We start from the raw sequence: 22,520 nt of genomic DNA on the forward strand, positions 1-22,520 counted from the left end.
CGGAGATAGTCAAACTGATCTCCACCTCCAAACCTTCATCTCACGTCCTAGATCCTATACCTGCCCAACTGACCAAAAAGCTGAAACTTTCCCAGCCCCGCTCTGGTGCAAGATCATAAACAACTCCCTGAGAACCGGAGAAATACCAGATAACCTCAAAGTATGTCACGTCACACCATTACTGGAAAAAAACAAGCTTGGCCATCAATGATCTCAACATTTTCCAACCGTCTCCAATCTCCCACTCCTATCTAAAATCCTGGAAAGGTGCATTCTCCTACCACTGGCTTAACACATGGGCAGCATCAACCTTTTAGATCCCCATCAATTGAGCTTTAGAAAAGGCTGCAGCACTGCGACCGCAATCCTGAACGTCATAGACGATATCCGCAATTCACTCGATAAGGATCAATGCTGCCTACTCCTTCTCCTAGACATATCGGCAGCCTTCAACACTGTTGACCATAATCTACTCATCAAGGTTCTTCAAGAAAGGGTAGGTGTAGATGAGTTGGGTTTGCATTGGTTCTCCTCCTTCCTACACAATCGCGCCCAAAGAATAAAAATAAAAAACTTCACGTTCGACCTACACCACGTCAGCAGGGGTGTCCCCCAAGGTTCAGTGCTCTCCCCGCTACTTTTCAACAACTACATGGAACCCCTCATCATCATACTCAAAAAAGTCAACATCCCCTTCTACCTAAATGCAGAGGACACCGAGATCTATCTTGAAACCTCTTCCATTGATGATATTCAGAGACTCAACAACACTCTAAGAGAAGTCAAATACTGGCTATCAGTAAACCACCTAAAACTCAACCTAGACAAAACGGAAATTCTCCACATTTCCAACACAGGAGAGAACCCCCAATTCATAGAATGGCTAAAAGCTATTGAGGCTCTCAACGGAAATCTCACTCTGGCTGACACTGTAAAATCGCTGGGAATCACCCTACACCCAAAACTTGACATGGCTAAACATATTAAGAAATCTACAAATAGCGTCTTCCTCAACTTGGAGCTAATCAATAAAATAAAACCCTTCATCCCGCCCAAGGACCTTAAACAAGCCACTCAATCACTGGTGTTGTCAAGACTTGATTATGGGAATGCAGTCCTCACAGGTTCAACAAAATCCCACCTAGCTCCTCTCAAAACAACTCTCAACGCAGCAGCCAGAATGGTCACCGGAGTTAAGAAATATGAACACGTCTCACCAGCACTCCGAGAACTACAATGGCTCCCAGTTGAAATGCGTGCCAGCTTCAGAACTTTCTGCCTCACGCACAAAGCCCGCCACAGGGAAACACGACTACCTGGCCTCCAACCTCAAGAAGGCCGGTCAGACAAGGAACCTCAGGAGCTCCAACACTCTACTACTCATCCCTCTGAAAACACGCGGAAAAAAAACGCAGTCCGGTCCTTCGCTGGAAACGTGCCCAAAATCTGGAACTCCATTCCAAACTAACCCCTCCTTTGTAAAATTCAAAAGGCAGTTCAAAGACCTCTTCCTCAATCGTTCTCTTTCGAACAAATAGCCGCCTCCGAAGCGCACCAGCCTGCACATTGCAGCACACTGACACTGTGACATTAAGACTTCTACTTCCGACCCCTACCTCGACCCCCCTCCCTGAAAGAGGTTCAGCTTAAGACAACGTGCACACAACTAGTTTATTTTATGGCTTCCTTGCCTTCATGTTGTACAGCGCATGGAGACTTCCGAACCAATATGTATATGTTGTAATATACTTTTGCTTTATTGTCTGATTTTCGCATCTTGACTGTTGTAAAGCGATCCAAAACCTTCAGGTGTAGCACGCGCTATATAAAACTCCTTAATAAATAATAATACATAAATAAATCCATATATGTTCAGCATATGTAATGCACAGAATGTGGTAAAATCTAAACATGGGCCAGGAATCTTGAAATATCAATGTTTTGTGATCCTTTGAAACTTTGAAAGACCTCCAAAGCCATGGGTCTGATACATCTGCTGGTAAAATCAGAAGCAGTATGTCTACCACTCTTACAAAAATTAATTCTCATCATTACTTTCCAAACAGTGACCTATTCCTAAGTTAGAAGAGGCTACAAAGCGTGGTTTGCACGATTGTGAGCACCTTTTGTTGAGTCAAGGTTGCCCTGTAAAATCCATACTTAATTATTCCAAATTTCTACCAAAAGGCTGATGTATGACGGAGTGCTTTTTGTTTTCACTTTTTTTCAGGGCATCCTCGCCCGTGCTCTCGCCAATGAAAAGCAGTCAAAGTAATGTTCCCTTCTTTGGCCTTGTACAAGCTTGAAGGCCATTGGACAATGAATCGCTTCACTCCTGCTACCAACACTCAAAGAAGACATTATCGGGTAAGACTACCAGTGGCCACAAGACTGCAGTGTTACAATCTTCATGGGCCTCCTTATTGACATGAAATCACTTTGCAGCATTATCTGTTTGTAGAAGGATAGCTTCTCCTACGTGTTTGCCCATCCACCAGTTGTTCACACATTAAACCTAACTTATACTAATTGATAACTTGTACAAAGCCCTCACAGAGTGCATTCAATAATCTAAGCATGGATTTAGAATGTCACTTTATAGAATGGAATATAGCTCCTACAGAACCAGTGGGGCATGGGTATCAGTGGCATTCTAATACAAAAGTAGAGACCCCTGATTATTCGTGCAGCTTGGTGATTATCTATGCAGTTTGGGAAAAAGCTTGTAAGGCTCTTTTCATTATTTTGGAGATTTCACTGCTTACGTTCACATGGGCAACTTTACACGTCAAATTTTTGCATTAATCTTTTCCCAGCTTTAAATTATGCAAACTATATTTTCATGTTTGAATTATTGTGGATTCCGTCATCTTAAGCTCCAGCAGTATTTTGTGATCGAACTCTATAGAAGAAATGGTGCAAGAACTTTCTAAACCATTTTTGTTATTTTATAGGACAGTTTTCAGGATTCCTAGAGAAAAAGTGTGTAACAGGGCTCAGAATATAACAATCAGAACCTTTTACATCCTGGCAATTAATGTCATATTGGGACAAAACCTAAACATTAAGTATATCCTTTTTAGCACTTGACGTCATGATAGTGAAAGGGACGGGCCCATTAATTCCAGACCTGTTATAGAAATGCAATCAGATGGTTCTTTTTAGTTGAATGAATGTGTAGAAGGAAGGAAACTCACTATTATTGCCAATCAATTAAGCAGGAGATCCTTTGGACGGATAGCAATCACAAACAACTACGTAGGAGTGGTTAATTTATTACAAAGCCAAAAATAATTGGACATAAAGACACCTCAAGACAAGAGTGTAAACGTACATCAGAATTAGCATAAAGCCAAATCTGTGCATCCAATTGAGATGATATAATATAAACAAAACAATTAATTCAAGAAACAAAATGCAGAGGATCAGAAAGCATGGTTCCCTGAATCAAGGGTTGATTAATAAAAAGCATTAATCTACCCCTACGCTGACAGTAAGATGACGTCCCTACTTAAGCATCCCAGGAAACGAATAAAAGGTGTCAGCTTGTAGAGTCTGCCTAAGAAGTGTTTCCACCATCCAGGGGGCATTTTGCATAAGGCTACCAAGACAGAGCTTGCTCTAAGATGTTCTCTCTCTCGAAGGCAAAAACTAAGTGGGCTCTTTCCCTACTCCAACCACCCAATATTGCAGGTATCTTTCCCAAGATTCAATTTGGGTCACGCCATCTGCTCTGGATACAATCCAATAGGTAGTATTCTATGGGACAACGGTGTTCTTCTCTCGTAACAATTTGTCCTTGGTTCCGAGGCCTTCTGCAATGTGAAGCACAATGACCTTCCTTTATAGACTCAAACAACATGATTGTAACTTCTTCTCTCCTTGCTTCACTCGTAAAACAAAAGACATTATTCTAGCTAACGAGAGTGCTTCTTTCACCTGCAACACAAAACATGAGCATTTAGGCTTTCACAGTTTAGCTAACATAAGAAAGCTTCATGAATTTTCATGAAAATAAGGCACTTTCAATGAATGAATGTACCTACATTTAAAATGACACACCTAAATAAACATTTCCAGTACGTGAATAATTGTCACTTCACAACACGAGTTCTTCACGTTAATGTTTTTTGCTAGTTACATTCATTTCTACTTTAATTCTCCATGTTACTTTTTAATGGCTTAAACACATCAAGTTTCAAGTTAATACATTTCAATTCTAAAACATCAAGTTAACATAACAAAGGATTATATGCGGGTCCGTCCTACACATGTGATTATAATGCACCCCTATAATTTAATATGCAATTTCCCCCACATCAGTTCCCTCTCTGATGGCTTTGAGTCATCACAAAACACCATTAAATCCCTGTAGAGTAGACCATTCTAAACAGATGTCGTAGCTAGTCCCTTCTGTCTGAACTCCTCAAACCACTTCAAATTCTCATAATGACTGTCCTGCAGTCCTTCCACCATCCACTTTCTCCCTAAAGGGATTCTACATTTGTCTCACCTTGTGCCATTTGTATGCTCTTATCATACCTCTGAAGGTGATAACACAGACTTTAACAATTATGACTGCCTTCAAGATATATCCAAGAATTCCCGTTCCTAGGTTAACAAACCAACTTCCACCTGCTCCAAATCCTTTTCCAATATTGTCCCAAACTCCCTCCGTTGCCAGATCATGTATCTCAGAAGTATCTCAGTGATGATACTTATCTATCCCCTTAGATCTTTACTTCTATCAGGGATATAAGTACAACACTATTAGACCTTTAGCATCTGAAAGACTTTGCCCTCTTTTGCTAATAACACATCTAATTCAAGACAGTTTTGATTCAGCATTGCCCCTATTGAAACCATTTCTTCATCTATGAGTAACAATGACTGACATGTAATAATCGATAGCTTATCCACAATGGTAGACAACTTCCTGATCTTGATGCCACTCAGTACTACTCCTAAGCTAGGTATCATCACTCCAAAACTGTCTCTCACAACTTCACCAGCACCAAAGTCCATGCTTTTCTCTGTGGTTAGACTTTCTTTCCAAACCCTCCAAATCTTCCACACGGTATATCTTTGGAAACACAACTGCCACATAACAAGTACCATACCAATTGTTCGGAAGCCCAGCATATGCATTCTTCCCACACTCAAAATATACTCCTGGCACCACCTGTACTGCATCTTGTAAAAACTTCCTTGAAGAACCATCAATTAGATAGATATGGTCACACACACTATGTCCCACAAATATAATCTCATAACAACTCTGAACTTGTCAGATGCAAAGCTTGCCTAGTTTTTCCCAATCTACAGCTTTAGGACCATAACTTCCCTCAGCCTTGTGAGCTACCTCCTCATTGGTCCATTCAAAGTTGCCTTCCGTATTAATAAGCTAAACAGTTAAAGCTCTATGTCTGTCCTCTACTTGTTCTACACATTTCTTTCTATGTCTGTTAGTGTGATGGTTAAATTACATCTATGTGTGTAAGCAGTATCTAGTGTTACTGTGGATACAAAATCCTTTCCATTCGCTCTTCTTGCTTGTTATAGTCATATTTGTTCAGGTGATTGTAGACTTGTATTTCTGAAAGCAACACATCATAATTTGAGAAATATTACTCACATTGACCTTTTCTATAAAACATGCTAAGGAGCAAATGTACATGAAGGGCAAGTGATGATACCTAATCCCCTCCTCAACTGAAGCAAGCAATTGCATTGGCACATACAAATCTGTCCCATTCATAGTGTTAATATATTCATAAAGCAACTTAGCATGAGAATTATGACAGTAACCATCATTAGAAAAATCTACATGAAGAAAGCAAATAGCTTGTTCTATTAAGCCTTTATCAGATCCTGGGGTACACTTTTTTGAGGCAGCAGTGGTTGGTGTGGCTGTCCCATGTACCTCCACTCCCTGTTCCTCAACCTTGTGTGTGCTTAAAATGGACTCAGTAATGACTACAGCTATTATTATGATTATGCTACAATTATTGTACCTGTAATACATTTGTGCCTACAATTTGAATTTCCAGTCTCCATCTTCAAAGTGGCTTTGATTGTAGCTGTAAGAGGATCAACACACTGAGTCTCTTTTCTAAGCCCCTTATTCATGTGCAACAAAGACTTTGAGTACTCTCTTTGGATCTTGGAAAATGTTTTAGCAGTCTTAGGCACAATATTTACACAGCTTGGAAGACTTCCCTAGCCCTCTTTCTTCTTCGAAATGGAAAGTCCCTATTCTTACTCTTATTCCACTTGGGCCCAGGCTATCTTCCTTCACGCAACTTATTTACAGTTCATAAGTTCAATTTACATCCCTTATGAGATCAAAGCTAATCTCCTCAATAACTCGTAACAGTTCAGTTCTCAATGCTGCAATCTCTTAAGGAGACGGTGGAGCTCCAAATCTCGAAAATCCAAAGTCTTTCAGAATCAGGGTAAGTAAACCCCTCAACCTTGGTGGATAGGGCAAAGTCAATGACAGAATTGCATTAGCCTCTATTCCGGGAACTCTACGCAAGATATCGACAATCAGTAATGAAAACTTGAACCTCTCCCTCCTCAGCATTTGTAACTAGATAAGTCCACTAGGGAGAGGATTATCTCCGACACAGCACTCTTGCTCTCCTATCCTAGATCTACTTAGACTTCCTGTGGCTTGCTCGGGCTCACTCAGGTCAGAATCGGAAGATTCACTTATTGGTACAAGTTCTACTTTAGATGCAAGTCTGAGGTTCGTTCTTTTCTGCCTCACAGGCCACGTCTCATCTGTGGCATCCTTCTTCCTTGACTGCACACCACCAATTTCCACACCAGTCTCTTCTGCTGAATCAGACTCTATGCCACTCACAACATTACTGCCTTCCTCAGATTCTATACCAGGGTCTTGCATAGCTTGACCACCTCAGCCTGCTTTGATGGGTATCCAGTCACTTCAGGAACCTCCACAGCTTGACTTGCCCTCTCCAGTGACCCCTTGGTCACGGCTGGATCTAATTCTGGAAGTGGAGCTATTTCATCGGAGGGACCTGTGAATCTTCGGGTAAGGGAAGCATGAATCTAGTATGGTACTCCTCCACACTTCGCAGCAGGATTGGTCACCAGTATCACCTGATAGGGCCCATGCCACAGAGAGTCAAGACAGTTTTTCTTTAAAAGCTTTCGGACGAACAACCAGTCACCTGGGCTCAGGTCATGGCAGAGGTCTTTCAAAGTCAGTGCAGTTGTCGCTTCAACCTGATGAGACACAGAACAAACCACATCAGCCAATCCTTTACAGAAGAATCAAGTCATCTGTGATATTAATTGATACAGTGGCTGGTACAGCAGGCAAGCGCATTGCCCTTCCCATCAAGATTTTATGTGGAGATGACCCAGTTCTCCTGTCAGGAATGCTGCGTAAACTCATCAGAACCAAGGGCAACACATCAAGCCATTTCGAAGATGTTGAAGCAGACTCTTTAGGCAACCTTCCCTTTAAAGTCCCATTAATTTTCTCCACTATGCCTGATGCTTCTGGCCTGTAACTACAATGCAGTCTTTGATCCACACACAAGGTGGTACACAATAGCTTCATGACTTCGCCATGGAAGTGTGTTCCTCTATCCAACTCCAATGTAGTTTCAAATCCGAATCTAGGAATGAGTTCCCTCAACAGTAACTTTGCAACTGTGAGACTAACACCATCTAGTCGGATAAGCTTCCACCCATCGAGAAAAGATGCACACTACCACCAAGATGTATCTCAATCCATTACACACAGGCATTTCAACAAAGTCCAATTGAATCCAATTGAAAGGACCCTCTGATCTGCCAAGTGACTCAGGGCAACAACTGTCTTCTTCCCAGTATTCATTTGTTGGCATGTGATGCACAGATGACACAATGCTTCTGCAATCGCACAAAACCTCAAATTAAACCAAGTCTGCCTGAACAATCTCACTATCGTATCCCTTCCTATATGAGAGGCTCCATGAATTTGCCTTGCCATTGGGTTTAACAGACAATCCCGTAAGACTGCCCAGCCATCAGTTGAGGCCCATATGTCACTTTCTCACAACTTGCTCTAGTCCAACCTTCTTGTTCTTTGTTTGCAAATGCCTGACCTCATCCTAAGTGTCTGCAACAGCTAGCATCATGCAGAGTTTATTCTTCTTGGTTTAAATAATTTCTATTGATTTTTATAACATAACAACAATATAACAAAGACCACCTTCAACCCTTGGCCGGTGGTAAATAGTCAAGAACATTTAAAAAAATAAAATAAAGATTTTATTAAGAATAAAATAACAATGAGGGAGGAGGAGAAGTTGAGGAGGGGGTGAGGAGCAGGAGAGCGTAGCTTTCCTGACGTGGCAGCGCCTCTAAAAGGGTACTTGCGGAGGGCGTGGCCAAGATGGTGACTTACTAGGAAGTGTCGCCAGCTCTCTCCCGCCGGCCGCTCCGTTAAAGCCTCGGCTTTGCGCCGCCTGAAGCACACAGCGGACTTCAGCAGGCTTCTCCGGACGTGGGGATAGCGGGGGTCCAGCGGTGCAACGAAATCATGGCAGCAGGTGGCTGCGGGGTGATCGCCCTGCCATGCTGCGGTCTTTGCTGACTGGTTCCCGCCACCCTGAGGCGTTTCCTGAGTGGCATCACCCGTCCCTCGGGGTGGCTGCAAGCTACGTGACCTGCCCCCCTGGTTGATGCTCCAAGGTCCGGTGGCTCTCGGGAGGCAGAGGAGCCGGAGAGGACCCTGCAGGTTTGGCGCCTTTAATGCAATGGAGCGGAGAGACGCCATCTTAGACGGCCGCTCCTCTAATGTCGGGGGCCGCACAGAGGGCGGCGTGCGAGCCCACCTTGCCACATAGCAACTCTGAGCCCTGAAGGTGGGGTTCTGCCATCCGCGACAGAGGACAGGAGGGGGCCGGGGTGACCCAGGGGCCCCTGGGACCACGGATTGCGGCCTAACTGGCTGTTGAGAAGTAGAGGCCCGCCATTTTGAGTGGAGACATGACAGCGCGCCGGCGATCCCAGCACTGGATGGAGAAGTGATAAGGGCACCCAGCACCCTAGCAACAGGGGGATTGCAGGCAAGTGCATGTGCTACGCAGGGAACGTCGCAGTGCTCAGTCGGCACTGGGAGCTTGGTGTGGAGGACCTTGCCTTGAGAGAGCGGACTGGTTGATCCCCTGACAGTGGGCCGTGGGGGTTGCGGGTCCTGGCACACCTTCCAACTCGCCCCGTTACAGAGACTTTTGAGACCTTGACCTCAGCTCGAAGTTAGCTGTGCCCCCTGGGCCCCGGTACTAGGGGTCCGTGTCAATGGCATGGCTGGGGCGGGCCTGGTGGTTTCACCGGGAGGGCGGCCCCTGAGGTGACTGTGGCAGGGGCCGGGAGTTGTCCAGCAGACAAGGAGGGCATGGAGAGACCAGTACCGGCCGCACCAGCGCTCTGCCCGGCGGGTCACTCTGCAGCCCCCTCCTCCTGCCCAATGGACCCGGGGCTTTCTGCCGGGACAAAGCAACTGACTAGCACCTATTATGTCTTCCTCCCGGGTGTGGAAGGACCACATAGACCTTTTTGTGAAGGCCCAGACTGGTCAGCAGGCATGGATTAGCCAGAGGACCTCAGAGACAACTGGCCCCATGAATACTGAAGGGGGAGAAATGATCACCAAGGCATTCCTTGAATCCCTGTTTGTGGCCCTTCGAGAGGACATACAAATGCTTAGATGCAACGGCAGATCGCAAAGAAGTCCGGAGAGACATGGATGGCATTGGCGAAAGGGTGGCAGAGCTGGAAGACAAATCTGACAAGCGGGAAGGGGAGATGTCCACTCTGCAACAAAAAGTGATCCGAATACACGATCAGCACGGTCCCATCTTGAGAACCTGGAAAACAGATTGCAACGTCATAATATCCAGATCCGAGGGGTCAAATCCAAGGAAGAGGCGGACGACATCTTTGAATATACAAGGGAAAGTTTCAACCACATCCTCAGCAATCCGCCAGGCATGGACATTAAGTTGGACTGAGCACACAGAGTGGGACCCCACGCCCGAACGCAGCTCCACCCTCCGACATCTTGGTCTGCGTGCAAGACTTCCATACCAAGGAGGAGAAACTGCGGAAAGCACAACAGATGCATCCAATCTCTTTTCGCGGACAGTCTCCAGTCGTATTCTAGGACCTAGCTGCTCTGACCCTACACAAATGAAGAACCTTCAGACCGGTTACCTCCTATCTCCACCAACGTGTCATCCCATACAGCTGGGGACACATTTTTTGCCTGATTTTTCACATGGACGGGAGGTTGTTCCAAATCTGCTCCCTTACGGAGGACTGTCAGCTCTTAGGCATAGAGCCCCCGATGGTAGACAGCAGTGGTGAAGTTCCCGCGCCCATTGCAGACAACACCAAACCCCGCTAGAGGCAGCAAGGCAGATGATGCCGAATTAAATGACCAAACCCTGCGGAGATCACCAGAGGCCAGAGGGCTGCGCTGGAGTCCCTGCCAGCAGAGATCACAAAGACTCAGTCGGGTTGCCATCCTGACAGTACACAGAGCCGCCTGAATTTACCTATGTGTGCCAGATCCGGCCGGTGGGGGTCAAGAGGACTGTCCCTGGTCACAAACAATTCCCCATGGACAGTTTTTCCAGATCATCACATGATGATGGACTTCGTTATGTTTTTCATAACTTTCTTAGTTCACTGCTTTTGGGTTTTATTGGGTACTCTGTTCTTCTTCCGCACTTCTGCCCTATGCAGAGGAGTTTCACAGTGTTAGTTGTTGGGGTTTTTATTTCTGAGGTTCCGGGGCCCATTGTCCACCTCTTTTTATTAATATTACAGCTTGGTACAGGTAGAACCCCCCAGCACTATAACCTGCTCCCTAAGACCACAGCAACAGGCGTCAGGTTCCACGCATGGCCCATGTCACCCCCACCTGAATGAATGGCTCCCACCACACTAAAGATACTATACCTGAATGTGAGGGGACTCAATATTCATGTTAAGTGCAAAGCGGTATTGTCCTGCCTTGAGAATACCCGTGTGGACATCTGTCTCGTGCAGGAGACACATCTCTTATCCAGGGACTACTACCGTCTTAGGTCACATAAATTTCCAACCCAATTGTTCTCCTCTAGCCCCACCAAAGCAGCAGGAGTCGCCATATTAATCGCTCGGGATTTCAAGCGAAGGTCCGTCACAAGGAAGCAGAGATTAAGGGGAGACTCCTTACATATCGCTTTACTCTAGGCACCCATACGTTCACAGTATGCTAAGTGTATGCCCCTAATAAGGGACAAGAACGTTTTTTACACACAGCACTCACTGACGTGACAGCCACGACTGAGAGGTGGATCCTGGTGGGGGGTGACTTGAATCTGGCGCAGCTTCCATCCCAGATCTATGGAGTACTCTTACTACTCTAATGCGCATAAAACATATGCTAGATTAGACTACCTGCTAACCTCAACCCCCATGCATGCGCTAGCAACGACCGTAGAAATATGCACCGCTTCCTTGTCGGACCATGCACCAGTACTAGCCACTTTTACCCTCCCACCCATGCAGCAACCCCCATGGCGCTGGTGCCTTTGCGACACTCTCTTACATTGAGCTATGGTGGTGGAACAGCTACAACACACGATAAAAGATTATCTCTCCCATAACGATAACAATGACACGTCCTAGGCAACACAATGGGCGGTGCTCAAAACAGTCCGCTGGGAATTGCTGGCTATCTCAGCGGCAGAAAACTCAGACCACGAGCGTAAGCGAGCAGACCTCTCCCAAAAAAAACAAAGGAGCTCGAGCAGATGCATCAACGATCAGGGGCGCCACTGATTTGGCGTCAACTGAAAGCTATGCGACAACAGTTGGCAGCCCTAGATCAGGATAGGGCCGAATAAGCAGCCCTCCGGCTGCAACACGCCTACTACACCGGGGACGACAGATGCGGCCGGCTCCTTGCACACAAATTGCGAGAGACCAGAGACAGGGGGTCAAGGAGATCCATGTCGGAGACGGTCGTCGAGTCAGTGAAGACTCTGACATTGCTGAGGCGTTCCGTGATTTTTACGTTTGCTTATACACTAGCAGTCCTCCATCCTCTACAGACGGGGTATAGTACCTAGCAGACACCAACCTGTCTTCCTTGACTAAAATTCAGGCTGATCTATTGACATACGGATCGAAGAGGTGGTTGCGACCATTTCACGCCTTAAGCCTGCCAAGTCCCCTGGGCCGGATGGTTTCTCTGCAATATTTTATGAAACCTTCTGCGCGCTGGTGGCCCCGATCCCTTTGAAGTTCTTTAACACATTCTCGAAACCCGGGGCGATACCTGGAGATATGCTGGAAGCCTCCGTAGTTGTTATCCCGAAACTGGGCAAAGATAGAACTACATGCAGGGCTTACCACCCTATATCTCTCCTCAACGTGGATCTCAAGCTGTTCACCGGGATCCTGGCCGTGCGCCTCCCGCCCTATATGCCAGGTCTGATAGCACCAGATCAAGCAAGCTTTATTCCCCAACGCCAGACGAGAGATAATACCAAACGGGCACTCCACCTTATTGAGAAAGAATCTAAGCTCCCAGTTGAATACATGTAACTAACTATGGACGCCGAAAAGGCCTTTGACAGGGTCCACTGGCCATTCCTGGAACGGGTCCTTGAGCGATTAGGGATGGGGGAGAAGTTCCGCACACACATCTTTAACTGCTACCGCTTCCCAAAGGCCACAGTGCGTGTAAACGGCTACACGTCGTCAAGGTTCCCTGTGGAGAGAGGCACGAGACAGGGGTGCCCCTTGTCACTCCTTTTATTTATTTATTTTTATTTATTTATAGAGTTTTGTATAGCGCGAACAAGACCCGTGGGTATCAGAGCGCTTCACATGTAGGATAAGTTACATACATTATGGAGGCAATTGAAACACAGATATACATGAATATAAGGTCTAAGCCGATAAGCTGTAAGGGGATTATAAGTAAGAGTTCATCAGCCTATCCAATTAGTATAAGGAGGTGAGTGAGGTAGGGTTGTATAGCAAAACAGTGCAAATATCGTGGGATAAGGGGGATTATAAGATATACATGAGTATAAGGTCTAAGGCGATAGGCTGTAGGGGGGATTATAAGTAAGAGTTCTTCAGCCTATCCCATTAGTATTAGGATGTGAGTGAGGTAGGGTTGTATAGCATAACATTGCAAATATCGTGTGTAAATAGCATTAAGTAATAAAAAGTATTGCCATGTATCCGGGATCCTAGGCACTAAAACAAAGTGAGGTAGAGGGTATATCGTATTGTCTGAGAGTTACGGGTTTCGAATCCCCTTGATTTTAGGTAGTAGTAACATGTGTGGCCAATGTATAAACATGAAATCAATCTGTTAACAGATAATTGATCTTCAAGAAGTTCCAGTCAAGGCCGTCTCTTTTTGGTGAGGATATTCTCAACGGTAATCAGTACTCATTCTTAAGAGAGGTATTTGCTCATCATGTGGTTCTTCAGTTCGCGTTTGAATGATATCAAGTTTTTAATCTTCCTGATGTTCGGAGGTAATGAATTCCAGACTCTGGGGGCGGCTCCTGAGAACGCTCGGTTGTAGGTCTTTTTCTTACGGAAAAAGGCTGGCCTCAGTAGCAGTTCTTTAGCGCTTCTCGTTGGTCTGTTGCTTCCCGATAGCTTAATTTTCTTGGCAAGGTATCTCGGCATGTTGAAGTGAACTGCTCTGTGGGTAATACAAGCAATCTTCATTTGAATTCTGGCTTCATAGGGTAGCCAGTTTAGTGTCTTCAGGTGAGGAGTTATGCGGTCGAATTTCCTCGATCCCGTGATCAGTCTTGCCGCTGCATTGAGACAGGCTTTTAGCGGTGCTATGGATGTTTTGGGTAGACCCGCTAACGTAGTGCAACCGTATTCAATCCTCGAAATAACTAGGGATTGTACAGCCAGTTTTAGGTCCGTCTTTGAGATGTACGGTTTCAGTTTTCTTAGATAGTTCAGATGGAAGCGGGCACCCTTGGCCATTGAGTTTATGTGGTCTTTCATGTCAAGGTTCTCATCCAAGGTAATTCCAAGTGATTTAGCTGACTTAACTAGGGTAGGGGTGCAGTTCAGTGCTGTCACCAGTTTCGTCAATTCCTTTACCTCGGGACGGTTCTTTGTCGGTGAAATTAACAGGAATTCTGTTTTATGGGCATTTAGTTTCAAATGGTTCGTGGTTAACCATTGTAGGGCTCTCTTTAGTGTCTTGTTCATTAGGTCAATGTCAGCACGGGAGGCGATCTTTATGTATATTTGCGTGTCATCTGCGTACATGTGATAGGGTATCTGTGAGCTCCGAAGGATCTCCGTGAGAGGTTCAACATATAGGTTGAATAGATCTGGGGATAACGTTGAACCTTGTGGGACCTTCTCTTGGTGTTCTATATGGATCCCCTGGCATTCCACTTCCGGCACAACCCAGAGATAATCGGGATTAAATTTGGGGGAGACAACCACACAATCAGTTTATACGCAGATGACGTCCTGATCTCGCTGTCAAATCCGACTCTTGCACTCCCGGCCTCAAAGAACTGGAGACGTTTGCCCAATTTTCGGGGTTTCGGGTGAATATAGATAAATCGTGGGCACTCAACCTCTCCTTGTAATCTTCCACCCAGGCACACCTACAGGACCGCCACCCCATACAATGGGCAACAAGCTCAGTTCCCTACCTCGGGATTCAGCTTGCTCCATCCTTGCCGACCACAGTGTCCATTAATTATGCGCAACTATGGGTGAAAATACGAAAAGAATTGGGCCAATGGAAGCACTACCGGCTCTCTTGGCTCGGTAGAATAGCTGCAGTTAAAATGACTATACTGCCTCAGCCCCTGTATATTTTCCAGACTCTGCCTCTTCAACCCCCGCAGGGGTGACTGCAGCAAACCCAGTATGAACTGGCACACTTAATCTGTAACAAACGCAAACCACGGATGAAGCAAGCCCTGGCGGTGCTCCCCCTGAAGACGAGGGCCTTGGTATCCCCGACCTTCAGCTATACTTCCAGGCGGCTCAGTTGCGACACCTGGTTGAGTGGAGCCGGCTGGAGTCTGAGAAACATTGGTTGTTTCAAGACCAAGCAGTAGCCAGTAGGCCCCTGTAGGGGGTCCCCTTCCTTCGAAAGGCACATAGACCACCTAATCTATATGCGTCTTCTATCACCCGAGCCACCCTTGAACCGTGGAACCGTACCAATGTCAAACACAACTTAACTACCTTACCCTCGCCCATGACTCCCCTATTTGACAACCCTGACTTCCACCCAGGCCTAGACGCAGGCACCTCCGCACATTGGAGGACCACAAGGTGTTGTTCCCTTGGACATTTGTTTGACGTGGATGGGATCACATCATTTCAGCAGCTTAAATTGGACTATTGGTTGTCTGAAATCGAAAGACTTCAATACTTCCAGATTAAGCACTGGGCCCTCCATAGGCAGGTTAGACCCTTAGCTAGCAGACTCCTCACTCCAAATGAAAAGTGGCTAGTCACACATACCTCGGATCAAAAACGTATTTCCATTCTTTATAAGATGCTGCTACACAAGAACACACACATGTAAAATGCCGTCCGCGAGCGCTGGGAACAAGACCTGGGCAGAACACTTAGTCATAAGGAATGGGAAGGTATATATCACAGAGTCCGTCACTCAGTATACCACATGGGACTGATGGAAACCCTTACTAAGTTGGCCACTTAGTGGTATTATACCCCTAAGCGTCTACACTCAATGGATCCCTCTAAGGGGGCGGAATGCTAGCAGGGATTCCCGGGCCCGGGCACTCAGGTGCATCTACTGTGGGAATGCACACATCTCCAACCTTATTGGACCCAAGTGCTCGAAGAAGTAGATAAACACTTGGAAACGCAGATACCACGCTTTACGGCATATGTCCTACTGGAACTCCCAAATTAACCTATCCCCCTAAAATCCCATAGAGGCCACCTTATTGCAATAGTGCTGGGATCTGCAGTCCAAAACATCCTGACACACTGGCTTACTCCCCAGATCCCTAACTTTGCCAGTTGGCCATACAGCCTTTGGCACGTGTTAGGCATGGAGAAGCTAACTCTAACCATAGTGGGGAAAGGATCAGCATTCAATGAACTGTGGCAACCATTCCTGTCCCTCCTATCTGCTGAATTTAGAGAAGTCACATGTCCCAGGTACCTCCGCCTTTTGCGTCTTTCGGACCCACAATCAGAGGTGCTATTTTGCGTGACCAACACTAGACCAAGGTTTTTTTTCCCCCTTCTTTTATTTTGTTTCTTTGTGGACAAGGGGTAGGGGAGGGGGAGGGAGGGACTCACACTCATCTTTGAGATATGTTATGTTTTCCCATTGTCTTCAGTATGTTATTGCACAGATTTCTGGGATATGGCATGCCTTGGTCGCGACGTACGGCTTTGGTATGGCCTCCAACATGCTGAATATGTCTTTGAAATGTTTCAATAAAAAGATTTAAACAATAAAAGGGTACTTGCGGTCTAGGTGTGTGTGGTAGGTTTGGTAGCTGTCAGGCCTAGAATCTGCAGGTATTGGAGACATAATAGGTCGCAAAACTCATCTGCCAAAAACGCTATGCATGGTTGCTACATTTTATCAAACCAGGGTCGTTGCCGTGCGGCCCCTGCCATCAACTTCTCCATTCCCAGGACCTCCCACACTTTATGCAGCCAATCCTGATGCGTGGGTATCTTATCTGACCCCCACCGAGCTAGAAGAAGCTTCTTAGCTGCCCACAGGGTGAGGGTGATGGCTTTGCCCCTGGGCGATTTCAGCGGGTAGGTGATTTGGTTAGGAAGGCGCGGCAATATGTAACTGGGGAATTTGGGTATGTCTGTGTTGAACATTGTGTTAGTGGTGGCTAAGTCCCCTGCCCAGTATTCTTCCATCATGGGACACTGACATAGGAGGCATGTGAGTGTGCCCTGTTGTCCACATTGTCGCCAGCACAGCCCACTTTCCCTAGGATCCCACTTAGCCACTCTTGTCGGTATGTAATACCAGTAGTGAGCTATATTGAGGAGCATTTCTTTACTGGTGGTGTTGAGGGCAGATGTTTGCACCCAGATAGGACGTCACTTCACTCTTTGTCAGAGAAAGGGCATTTGCATTCTTTTTTCACATCTAGTCCTGGTGGGCGAAGGCAAGGGGAGAACAGGCTGCATCAAGAGCGCATAAATGTCCAACAGCAGTTTCTTGTCTGAGCTCCGCATAATGAGACACTTCTCAACAGGCAGTAGGGGTCTGCTGGAGTGAGGTTGGATCCACTGTTGAGTGACCCAATGTGCTACTGCTAAGTATTGCCATTTCGCTGAGTTTGGAAGCGGATAGTATGTCTGTAGTTTGGGGAAATCCATGAGCCCCCCGTGTCAAATAGGTCTCCAACCTATTTGCAATTGGCATCCTGCCATACCTTAAAGCCCGAGCCCTCCAATGCCGGGGGGAAGTCCGGGTTGCCTATCAGCGGGGTCTGTGGGGTTATCAGAGTAGAGAGGTTGTGTCTCCACTGTACCTTGCCCCAGACACTGCCCAGTGTCGATATCGTGACCGGTGAGATGTATACGACCATCGGTCTATGAGGACTGGGCAGCCACAGCATTTTCCAGATGTGTATTCCTGCTATGGCTTGGTCTATAAAGCACCAATGTTTTTCGGTGAGCATGCTACTGAACTCTACCACGTATCGCAATTGGACTGCCTGGTAATACTTGCTGATGTTGGAGTCCCCCAGTCCCCTCCTCTGCCAACAAAAGGGAGGGCTGTGACCTAGTCATTCTCGCCCTTTTACCTTCCCAAATGAAGTCCCAAATTATGGTCTGCAGCTTATCTGGGATCCCCATGGGGGGCTGGAGCAGTAGAGTTTGCATCATGTAGATCAACTTGGGAAGTAAAGTAAATTTGACGGCTGCTAGCCTCGATAAGTTCTTCAGCTTCCACTTAGTGAGGTCTGACTGAGTCATGGCCATAAAGTTCCCATAATTATATTCTGCAGTAGCTTTGAGGTTGGGAAATATTTGTAAGCCCAAATATGGGACTCCACCATTTGCCCACTGGAACGGGAACTGTTCGCGGAGGTGCGTTTGCTCAGGTTCCTGCAACATCAGGTCTAGAATCAGGGATTTCTATGGATTGATTTTGAAACCTGATGCTTGCACAAATTTCGAGAGCTCCATCTTCATGGCTGGCAGAGAGTCAGACAGCTTTGTGAGGGTCAGGAGCATGTTGTCTGCATATAGCATGATCTTATGTTCCCTCCCTCCCATCTGAATCCCGGTCACCCTTACATTACCCCTTATACATCAGTTAAAGGCTTCATGTAGAGCGCAAATAGGAGGGGGACAGGGGGCAGCCCTGCCTGGTTCTTCGCTCTATGGGGAAGGTTCGGAACTGTATGCCGTTTACGCAGATATTAGCTTTTGGAGTTGCATAGCTAGTCTGCACCCAACCTCTGATTTGGGGGCCAAGGCCCACATGTTCAAGTACCCGGTAGAGGTACGGCCAGTACACTCGGTCAAACGCTTTCTCTGCATCTATTGTTAACATTAGTGCTGGTGTCTGGGAGCACTGTGTTTTTTCTAGGAGGTGGCATATCCTCTTTGTGTTATCACTACACCCGGGCTCCGGGATGAACCCGGCTGGGGTGGGTCGACTAGTCCTTGCACGTATGGTGCCAACCTGAGCGCCAACACTCTAGTAAAAATCTTTGCATCTATGTTCAGCAATGAGATCAGGCAGTAGGATGCACAGTTTTTGGGGTCCTTGCCTGGCTTGAGGATTACTGTGATGGTGGCCTTGTGCATTAATTTTTGTAGTGTCCCCTGTCTGTTAATGGAATTGAATAGGCATGTGAGTATCGGTGCTAGGTGGGCAGCAAAGGTTTAAAAGAATTCCCCTCTGTAGTTGTCAGGCTGTGTGCTTGATGGGGTTGCAGCTTATGTATGGTAGTGAGGACTTCCTATACCGTGATGTCCTTCTCTAAGGCAGTGTACACTGGTACCTCTAATTCAGTTGAATAGACCCGGGATAGACATGTCTCTATCTCTGCATCCAGTGTAGAGGGCCCTATAGAATGCTGTGAAGTAGTCCGCAATGCCTTCTTCTCTGGTGCAAGTGGAACCACCAGCCCCACTTATTTCAGGTAACCATAGTTCTAGCACCTGTGCCCGCAGTTGGTGTGCGAACATGCATCCCGCCTTGTTGCCCCCTGCATAATATTTTGACGCAGTCACAATAAAGCGTACTCTGCCCTCCCATATTTTTGGTCCAAAACTGTTTTCGTGCCGTTGTCAGTTGTGGACGCACCATCACGGTTCCTGTTTGGGCGTGCGCTGTCTCCAATTCCTTAATCTGCCTTTCTAACTGACCCGCTTGTCTCGCCGCTCCCTGTTGTAGCCGGTTGCGGTGCCAAGAAAATGGTCCTGCAGAACCACTTTTAGTGCCTCCTACAGTGAGGCAATTGTCGTGTCGGCTTCATCATTGTGTTCCAGCAAAAAGATCAGTGCTCCTAGGGAGGCTGAATGCACCTTATCATATGCAAGGAGTTTTGTGTTGAGGCGCCAGCGATGGAAGGTGGATTAATGCAGTGGGGGGCAAAATTGTAGACTAATGGGGGAATGGTTGGAAAGAGCAGCTGCCCCTATATCTGCAGCTGTTGTGGCCCTCGTTATACCTCATGTCGTGAGGAAATAGTCAATCTGTGTATATGTTTGGGGCACCGGCGAAAAGAATGTGTAATCTACTTCCGTGGGGAGTGTGTGACGCCAAATGTCGACTAGACCCACTTCGGCCAGCCAGCTATTGGTGCCCATGGTGAGACCTCTGTCCTGGCCCGTCCAAGAGTGTGATATGTCCCGCTGACCATCCATTGTGACATTGAAGTTGCCCCCTCCACCATCTCCTTGTCTGGAGTAGAGAGCATTCACCCCAGGACGTCCCTGAGGAATAGTTCCTGTTTGTCATTAGGGGCATAAATAGTGGCCATTGTGTACCTGGTGCCCTGTATCTGTATATGTAAAGCCAACACCAGCACCTGGATGTCCATGAAAACACCCTCCACCCTCCCTGCAAAGTGTGTGGCAAGCAGAATGGCAACTTCCACTTTCTTGGTAGTACCAGAAGAGAAGTATTGACAGTCAAACCATCGGGAGCGCATCCGCTGCCAGTCTTGTTGGATCTAGTTTAATGGGGTAACCCAGTGCCCCTCAGAACATAGGTGTGAAGATATGAAGTACTGTTGGTTCTGTCGGGTACAAAATCGCTTTTCTTGATTAATGAATAAATAGAAAAGATGAACACTTATTCAAACATTTGTGTCACTACAAATAAATGGCAAAAAAAAGAAAACAAAGGAACACACCAATCTTGAGTAAATCAAAGGAATATATTGAAGCAAAATATTTTTTTATTTTGTTTCTCTTTTTTACGTTTTTTAGTGTAAATCGACATTACAAGCCTGCCACAAGTGATAAACAAAACATCGCAAGTGCTAAAGTGACAAGGTGCAAAAAAAGGCTGGTTGTGAACAAGATATATACAGTGATGCATTGCTGTTTAAAAATGATCATTCAGATAATATCCATCCCTAGGTAAATAAATCTCTGAACCGCTTGTGATTTAACGTGGAGCAGAGAGAATAGGGTCAGGATTATTGGCAAAAGCGTCAACGTTTCACGACCACGTTCAGCAATTCTTTAAGGTGCTCCTCCCACTTGATTGTGTGGTTTTCTCATTTGGGTCATCTGGCCTTGTTAGACCTGGCACCATTGGCGTGGGTCTCCCTTCCATTTTTGCAAGTGCCTCATGTGTTTTTGTTGGTGTTAGAAGCTTTGGGCACTGTGCCACTGCTGTCCAGTGCCACAGTGCTAGTGCTCCCTACTGTAAATTGATATATTGATTAGTGGTTACATGATCGGATGTTTGGTTTACTTGTCAGACCCTAGTACAGTGCACTGAGTGTGCCCAGGGCGTGTAAATCCAAATGCTGTTAGTGGGCTTGCAGCACTGGTTGTGCCACCCAGAGAAGCGGCCTTGTAAAATGTGTCTAAGGTCTGCCATTGCAGAGCCTACGTGCAGTCTGGTACTGTCATGCTGACTGGGCAAGTGCACCCACTTGCCAGGACCTAAACCTGTCCTTGACTTCTTATTACTCACCCCTATCGTAGGCCCACGGGCAGGGTGCACTGTAAGTATAAGGTAGGACACGCCCTGATGTGTGTGGCATGTCCTAATAGTGAATTACAGCCATTTTCGTTTTTCACAATTGCAAGGCTACCTGTTCTCCATAGGCCAGAATGGGCAGCAAGATTATTGCATGTTTGTAATCCTAGCAGACTCAGAGAACATGGTAGAAATTCGAGTTTAGTATGCCTGGACTCAGAATAATAAAATACATCTTTTGGTGAAGTTTATTTTAATATTCTGTGTTTGCAAATACCTCTTTTAGAAAGTAGGTATTTGCTTGCCTAACCATTTTAGCCGGCCTCTGCGAGGTTGTGTATTCCTTTGTCTGGTTTTGTGAGTGACAGTGCTGGGGGATTCCAAGAGACAGGCTGGGGCAGCCCGGTGGTGAATAGGGAGATCTTCATCTAGCTGGGAGGGAGGAGTTGCACCTGGGACCTAAATAGGGCTGGGCTTTCCCTCCACAGTGCTGGCTCCACCCCCTGTGGTGCGTCTGAAGTTTCTGCCCTGCACACTGAAAGAAGAGAAGGAAGACTGTCAGCAAAGTGCTCTAGGACTGTACTTTCCTTCCACAATGCTGGCTCCACCACCTGTGGGTCGTCTGATGTGCCTGCCCTGCACTGTGAAAGGAAAAGTGAAGTCTGGTAAATAGAGTGCTTCAGAACTGGTTTGGACTGGGCACAGGCCCCTCTCCCCTCAGAGAACAAAGGATTTTGGGGTATAAATATTGGGACCCTGATCCCAAGAAATTAGATCACTTCTGGACTTACAAGACGAAACCTCTGCTGAGGAGAAGGAACCTGAAGAAACTGAGGAGAGATTATTCCCAAGCTGAAGTGCTGCTTGGGGGATTGGCCTGCAATGGTTGCCTGACTGCCAAAGAGAGAAAAAAGAAGTTTGTGGACTTTTCTTTCAACTTGTACAAAAGATCTCCAAGGGCTTGGAAGAGAGCTTGCCCCTGACCGAAGTCCCAGGACCAGTGGACTTCACCAGCCTTTGTGAATTGCTGCTGGAATCGCTGTTTCAGTGGCTACAGAGGCAGGGAGCTGTGACTGACTCTCACGACCGGCCCGCTGTCCTGTAGGCACCACATCAAGCAACGTCCGCCTCGACCAACGCAAGCTCTGCGCTCACGAACTCCGTGCTGACGCTGTCACCGAGCCGTAGCCTGCAACGCGACTGGTGGACACCGCGACATGCAATGCCTCGCTACACTGACTCGTACTGGTCTGACCGAAGAGGTCCCTGCTGCTGACTCCGAGTCCTGTGACCGCAC

The 22,520-nt window shown here is 46.6% G+C and overlaps 1 protein-coding gene across 1 annotated transcript in view; it reads right to left on the reverse strand.

Moving 5' to 3' along the window:
* The window catches only part of LOC144764821 (uncharacterized), a 35,749-nt gene extending 28,839 nt beyond the window's left edge, over positions 1-6,910 (reverse strand). The window contains exon 1 of the mRNA XM_078650301.1: positions 6,661-6,910. Coding sequence (XP_078506427.1) covers positions 6,661-6,910 — 250 coding nt within the window. The remainder of the gene's footprint in view (positions 1-6,660) is intronic.
* Positions 6,911-22,520: the final 15,610 nt, after the last annotated feature.

The sequence above is a fragment of the Lissotriton helveticus genome, chromosome 1_1 (genome assembly GCF_964261635.1).
Source record: "Lissotriton helveticus chromosome 1_1, aLisHel1.1, whole genome shotgun sequence".
NCBI lineage: Eukaryota > Metazoa > Chordata > Amphibia > Caudata > Salamandridae > Lissotriton > Lissotriton helveticus.